Raw genomic sequence first — 7,652 nt, 5'->3', positions numbered from 1 at the left:
GAGTGAGGTACAGTGTTAGGAGAGTGAGGTATAGTGTTAGGAGAGTGAGGTACAGTGTTAGGAGAGTGAGGTACAGTGTTAGGAGAGTTAAGTACAGTGTTAGGAGAGTGAGGTACAGTGTTAGGAGAGTGAGGTACAGTGATTATCTTAATAACGACTGAGTGTAACATCAGAGACAAAAAAATCAGTAAACTGACAATTTAAGTAATAATCTTTTTAATAATTTTTAATTGTTAAGACGGACGTGAATATAAGTGATAAAGTACAACGATCATTCCATGTAAGTCTGCTGGTTGTTACAGCAGATGTGTCAGAATACAGCCATTGTAACTTATGCTGCAGTTTATGAGCGCATACGTCAACACACGAGACAACAACTAGAAAACAAATGAAAAGAAGCGACTGTCCATAGACTGTCTGGGTGTAGACATTAATATTAAAGAAATATATTAATATTATATATATATATATATATATATATATATATATATATATATATATATATATATATATATATATATATATATATATATATATATATATATATTATTTAAAGACAAAATACATTGGCCAAACATTCACAAAAATACATCAGAAAGTAAAAAAACATAGGTAACTCAGAGCTACATCTCGAATGCTTCGTCCAGCTCCCCGGTGGTGGGCCGCGTGTCCGGAATGCTGCAGGCATTTCCTCTCTGGATCGCAACACTGAGTCTCTGAAAGAGGAAGCTGGTCCCCCTGTGGTCCTGTGATGAGCTTTTCACCCAGCTCTTTGAGGAACTTTAGAGCACACTTACCCCATGCTCCAAGGGTCTCCGACCCTATTGGAATGAAGTTATAGCAAGGGGGAAGGTCTTCATATTTTCGGATCTTCTGGGTCTCCCTGTGGCTGGCATATATATAAGGGTTCCTAACTTTATTTACAAGCTAAGAGCTCTTGTCTACACCAGCTCATTTTATTGTTATGAGATATACAAATTGTGACCAGGATGAAGTTGGAGCCATCTGTGGGTCAGTGATTTCATTTCGTCATTTTACTTCATTTCATTAATGTCCTTCTGCAGAACGAACATGTTTCAGACTTGAGTCATGAAGGATGCTTGTTTTCAGGATTAGCTAATATGGATTATTCACTGCGTTTCTCTTTTACCTCAGGCTCATCTACGAGCGTTACTCCGAGATTCGACAACTGTAGTTTGGTCAAGTTTGGGCTCCTGTTGATTGAAGTGACACCGGCTTCACTTCCACTGACAAAGGCGTTCCAGACCGCCCTTCTGTTGACGAAGACGTCCTCGGCTGTCTCTCTTTTGACGAAGGTATCTTCGACTGCCCTGACGTTGACGAAGGCGTTACCAGTTGTCGGAGGCGTCCCACGCTGCCCTTCTGTTGGCGAATGCGTTACCATTTTGTCTTGTTGTCGGAGGCGCCCCAGGCAGCCCTTCTATTGACGAAGGCGTTACCAGTTGTCCTGTTATTGGAAGCGTTCCAGGCTGCCCTTCTGTTGGCGAAGGCGTGTCTGGCTGCCTTTTGGTTGGAGTCCGCAGGAGTCCTGCTTCTGCTACCGTCGCTACTGTAGTACCTGGCAGTCATCAGCTCCAAGCAGAAGATAACGCTGCTCAGAACCAGTCCCGAGGCCAGCATCATGAACACACCCTGCAGAAGAGGACCACTTCTGGTAATAAGATAGACTGAGAAGGAGAGGGGCAAAGTAGACGTTAAATAAATAAATTTCAATAAGTTGATCAAATTATGATCCCGAGATTGAGGAATAAATGCGCATCACAATAAAAAAAAATTTATATCGAGCACTTTTCAAGGCAAACTAAAGAAATGAATATCTAATAAGAGTCAAGACAAGGACGAGTTAAGAACTGTACAACATAAAAAGAGGAGATACAATCAATTTATGAAAAATATAATATATGAAATGCAAGAGTAAATGAAGCGTAGCTATTGGTATAGCAAAGTATATAATGTGATGAAATGAAGGAACGATGAAGTAATAGATAACTGGGAGTGATGATACTTAAAACGAGAGAGAGAGAGAGAGAGAGAGAGAGAGAGAGAGAGGGCACAACCACCCATCCTTCTTTCCAAGAGCATTATTACCCATATATTGGAGACAGCGATAGGCTCTTGGACTGTGATGGATGGCCGCAGATTGGAGCAGGTGGTAAAGTTGGGCATGGCCTCTTTGAGCCAATGCATGTACAAGCCAGAAGTGGTGAGTTTGTGGATCCTGGAATAACAAAAACTCAAAAGATCAACACCGCTGTTGTCCCACCTGTGCTAATTATGTTCCATCACAGTCTTCCAGTCTCTTACTGCCCATTAACTTCAAGTTCACCTTAAGCTAATCAGATCGACTTCAAACATCTTGCTCGACTAGGTGTGTCCGGTTGGATCTGATACGTCGAACCCGATTCTAAACATAAAATAATTCGGTTTGACCAGAGACATTAAGTTCGATTAAAGACGTAAAATTAGGCCCAACTGACTAGGACTGGTTGACTGATACTGATTAGTAATGACGAGTTGACTGATACTGTCTAAAAAAGTTGAAGAGACTGACCTGACATTGAATGCCTCAAGCAGCGGAGAGTCCTTGTAAGTGATGATACTCTTGATGCTGGGAAGTATCTTCTCACGGGAGATGTACAAGTCACAGTGACCTGCGTGAAAGTCCATCACTTGTGACACCTCTCAATACTGCTAATATACCTGGAAAAAACTTGAAAGGCTTGCTAGCATGTGTTACTACGTGCTAACATACCTGCCACCAGCACGTAACAATGACAGGAGAATCTATCGAAATATGTTGTAGATACACTTCTAGATACGAGATGTGCATTATGACGAACACAGGTACACGAAAAAGGCCTTTTATACAGGCCTTAAATCAGTATCAAGCAAACCAAGGCAAAGACAAACATAAAGGTTTGTTTTTGAGTGCGCGTATATTCCCTCCATCAGTATTTTCAATGTGAACAAAGTGCAGATGAAGAGCAAAATGTTAGTGAGCGAGAGAGCAAAGTGAGATACTAAATGGAATTTGCTTCAGTGAGTCCTCCTCCAGCCAGGTGTGGAGACATAGCATAAATTTGGCTCTCATGCAACTGATTGACTTATAAACGTGATAATAAATCAGTGTGGCCGGGGCCCCTGTGCAGCTGCTCCAACTTAACTGTCAGTTTAGCTGGTACAGAAGGAATGCAAGGAGTGTATGATGAACGCTGAATAAACTGTAATGCATCCGACAGACCCCACATGTATCTATCCACAAGAGGCGTTTCTATTCACGAGAGATGTACCTGTCTTTGAGACATCGTCAGCCATGAGATTCCTGATGCCCAGTTCCTCGATAATAAGAGCATAATCGCCGCCTTTCTTCATGTCGGTGACGACGCTGTGGAACTCTGTCGTCTTGACATACCTGATCCTCTTCTGCTCCTCCAGTAGAGCCAGGTCCACGAAGATGCCACTCTCTGCATTCTGTCACTCAAAACCCACTCAAACTCATCATTTATTATTATTATTATTATTATTATTATTATTATATTTATGAAGAAGCACTAAACCCGTACGAATCATAAGGCTTCTGGAGAATGGACGTTATTCAGGTTTAATAAGAGGAATGGGAGGGTAACTCAGATTCTTTGTACCAAGAGTTTTTATTTACCAGTATTCAAGCATCTGTGAAAGTCAGACTGAGGAGTCTGACTCAGTCTTCACCAGTTACAACGGTCGTCCTTCAAGGAGGTTGCCTCGGATACTGGTGAAAGGATCTTTATCTAAAGCAGTGGAGCTACCTTCTCCTTCCTTGGATTAAACCTGATTACCTTCCCCAGAAACTGTATCACCAAGGATCTAAGTTTTCCATCATCAGTGTTACATAAACTGTATATTCATACAAATTATCCTTATTGGTGTGTTCGTGTTAAAATTATGGAATGACAGAACTGAAGTTCAGAAATCTGATGCAAAACATTGTTAAAATATGTTAATGTATATTAAACTGGTGACTGGGAAGCCCACCACCCAAAGCACCACCCAGCCCACCACCCAGCCCATCACCCAGCCCGCCACCCAGCCCACCACCCAGCCCACCACCCAGCCCACCACCCAGCCAGCCACCCAGCCCACCACCCAGCCCACCACCCAGCCCACCACCCAGCCCACCACCCAGCCAGCCACCCAGCCCGCCACCCAGCCCGCCACCCAGCCCACCACCCAGCCCACCACCCAGCCAGCCACCCAGCCCACCACCCACCCCACCACCCAGCCCACCACCCAGCCCACAACCCAGCCAGCCACCCAGCCCGCCACCCAGCCCACCACCCAGCCAGCCACCCAGCCCACCACCCAGCTCACCACCCGGCTCACCACCCAGCTCACCACCCAGCCCACCACCCAGCTCACCACCCAGCCCACCACCCAGCCCACCATCCAGCCCACCATCCAGCCCACCACCCAGAGCACCACCCAGCCCACCACCCAGCCCACCTAACAGCTCACCACCCAGCTCACCACCCAGCCCACCACCCAGCCCACCACCCAGCCCACCACCCAGAGCACCACCCAGCCCACCACCCAGCCCATCACCCAGCCCACCTAACAGCTCACCACCCAGCTCACCACCCACCCCACCACCCAGCCCACCACCCAGCCCACCACCAAACCTACCACCCAACCCACCACCCAGCCCATCACCCAACTCACCACCCACCCCACCACCCACCCCACCACCCAGCCCACTACTAAGCCCACCACCCAGCCCATCACCCAGCCCACCACCCAGCCTACCACCAAGCCAACCACCCAGCCCATTACCCAGCCCACCATCCAGCCCATCACCCAGCCCACCACCCAGCCCACCACCCAGCTCAACACCCAGCCCACCTTTAGGAGCTGACTGTAAGCTGTGTCTTGCTCGAAGACAGCGATGATGGAGGGGTGTACCAGGAGGTCTGCCAGGGTCTGCAGGGGCTGAGGCACAGACCGCACCGCCAGCAGCGACGTCAGGTTACCACCGTAACTCCAGAGCAACACGTTAGTCACCATCAACCACGACGCGAACACCAGCCTCTCCCAGCCCCAGAAACACCGCAGTTCACAGTCTATATCCGCCAGAAAAAGCCATAGTTGATACAGATGGACGCTTTATATTTTGCTGCTCTACCTGGTTTGGTATCTAACCCCCATGGCTATATTCTGAAGCTACTACCATTAACTAGATACCTCGCGAAGACGTGATACCATGATTGTAAACTCACCGAACTGAGGGTTTAAACCGTGGGTTTAGTGATTTAAATACTGAACATAATGTACTGTTCCTACAAATATCTAAAAAAAAAAAATTAGTTTCAGCATTATTATTTTTCAGTGGTACCTGAATCCTGTGAATAACCAAGTGAATATCCCAGTAACATTTTACTCTGTTATTCACTTGAGAAGTGATTCCCAGACGCCTGTGACCACAGACATGATAGACAAAGCACTGACCTTGTTGCAGGAGTGCCCGAATGTGTTCGAAAAAGATCCTGTAGGGTCTCCATGAAGCCATGTGATGGCGTGAAGCCAGGGACACCCACGGCTGCATCATTACTAACACCGAGGCCGCCCACGCCACCAGCAGCGCCCCCGCCATACCCGCCCACACCAGCGGGCGGAAAGGTAAGAACAACCCCCAGGGGTTGACCTGGGGCTTGCCACGGACACTCAGCAGTCTTAGATAGTCCAACACCACAGGCATGGACAAGTCTACCACGGCGGCCCGCGCCTCAGACATCACGAAGGGTCCTAGAGCTATGTCTGCCTCCTGGAGGTCAGGAAGAAAACTTATACGACCGCCAACACTCACAGAATGAAGGAAGAAAAGAAAATGTGTGTGTGTGTATATATATATATATATATATATATATATATATATATATATATATATATATATATATATATATACATATATATATATATATATATATATATATATATATATATATATATATATATATATATATATATATATATATATATATATATATATATATATATATATATATATATATATATATATATAACTACACCTTAGCTTTTATGATATGCATATGAGCGCGCGCGCACACACACACACAAACACATATCCACACCTGGTCAAACACGTCAAGAAATTAGAGAAAGTGCAAAGGTTTGCAACAAGACTAGTCCCAGAGCTAAGGGAAATGTCCTGTGAAGAAAGGTTAATGGAAATAAACCTGACGACACTGGAGGACAGGAGGGTCAGGGGAGACATTATAACCATATATAAAATACTGAGAGGAATTGACAAGGTGGAGAGACAGGATGTTCCAGAGATGGGACAGAAACATAGGGTCATAATTGGAAATTGAAGAACGAGATAAGTCAAAGGGATGTTAGGAAGTATTTCTTCAGTCATAGAGTTGTTAGGAAGTGGAATAGTCTGGCAAGTGACGTAGCAGAGGCAGGAACCATACATAGCTTTAAGACGAGGAATGATACAGCTCATGGAGCAGAGAGAGAGAGAGGGTCTAGTAGCGACCAGTGAAGAGGCGGGGCCAGGAGCTATGACTCTACCCCTGCAACCACAAATAAGTGAGTACACACTTACACAACATTGTTTACTTAACTATATTAAAAAATCTGAAATATTTTTTTTTTCGAAGGAGTAAAAATCGATAGAAAATTTTTTTTCGCAGCGTCAAGGTGACTAAGATTGAGACTGGTCACAAACCGGGTCGCGGGGGGGTTGACACCCACAACCCTCTCCAGGTATACTCCAGATAACCATCAAGGCCACTCAAGGGAGGTTCCTTGATGCTGCTGAGAAGCTCTTGATCCAAGGCATTGATCTTTTTCTATAATTCCTTTAATGGAACCTGATTGTTTCCTATTCCCGAGACACTCTACGACCCCTACTGCTTTAGCGTTTCCAATAAATAAATAATAATAATAATAATAATAATAATAATAATAATAATAATAATAATAATAATAATAATAACAATAATAATAATAATAATAACAATAATAATAATAATAATAATAATAATAATAATAATAATAATAATAATAATAATAATAATGGAAATAGTGAATTAAGAATATTTCAGAAAAAAAAGTCTAAACTCACCTGGCTAGTCACCATCCCCGTCCAGACTCACCTGGCTAGTCATCATGCCCGTCCAGACTCACCTGGCTAGTCACCATCCCCGTCCAGACTCACCTGGCTAGTCACCATCCCCGTCCAGACTCACCTGGCTAGTCACCATCCCCGTCCAGACTCACCTGGCTAGTCACCATCCCCGTCCAGACTCACCTGGCTAGTCACCATCCCCGTCCAGACTCACCTGGCTAGTCACCATCCCCGTCCAGACTCACCTGGCTAGTCACCATCCCCCTCCAGACTCACCTGGCTAGTCATCATACCCGTCCAGACTCACCTGGCTAGTCACCATCCCCATCTAGACTCACCTGGCTAGTCACCATCCCCATCTAGACTCACCTGGCTAGTCACCATCACCGTTCACACTCACCTGGCTAGTCACCATCCCCGTCCAGACTCACCTGGTTAATCGCCATCAACGTCCAGACTCACCTGGCTAGTCACCATCCCCATCTAGACTCACCTGGCTAGT

General features: G+C 45.2%; 1 protein-coding gene across 1 annotated transcript in view; it reads right to left on the bottom strand.

Annotated features, from left to right (window-relative positions):
* Positions 1-573: 573 nt before the first annotated feature.
* Positions 574-7,652, bottom strand: part of LOC128685990 (glutamate receptor ionotropic, delta-1-like) — a 53,740-nt gene continuing 46,661 nt past the window's right edge. The window contains exons 4-9 of the mRNA XM_070083236.1: positions 5,503-5,818; positions 4,900-5,117; positions 3,312-3,492; positions 2,573-2,672; positions 2,110-2,239; positions 574-1,653 (exon numbers count right to left, since the gene is read on the bottom strand). Coding sequence (XP_069939337.1) covers positions 1,399-1,653; positions 2,110-2,239; positions 2,573-2,672; positions 3,312-3,492; positions 4,900-5,117; positions 5,503-5,818 — 1,200 coding nt within the window. The 3' untranslated portion in view covers positions 574-1,398. The remainder of the gene's footprint in view (positions 1,654-2,109; positions 2,240-2,572; positions 2,673-3,311; positions 3,493-4,899; positions 5,118-5,502; positions 5,819-7,652) is intronic.

The sequence above is a fragment of the Cherax quadricarinatus genome, chromosome 9 (genome assembly GCF_038502225.1).
Source record: "Cherax quadricarinatus isolate ZL_2023a chromosome 9, ASM3850222v1, whole genome shotgun sequence".
Lineage (NCBI taxonomy): Eukaryota > Metazoa > Arthropoda > Malacostraca > Decapoda > Parastacidae > Cherax > Cherax quadricarinatus.
Note: the sequence above shows the minus strand (reverse complement) of the source record. Positions and strands in the feature narration are given on the sequence as shown.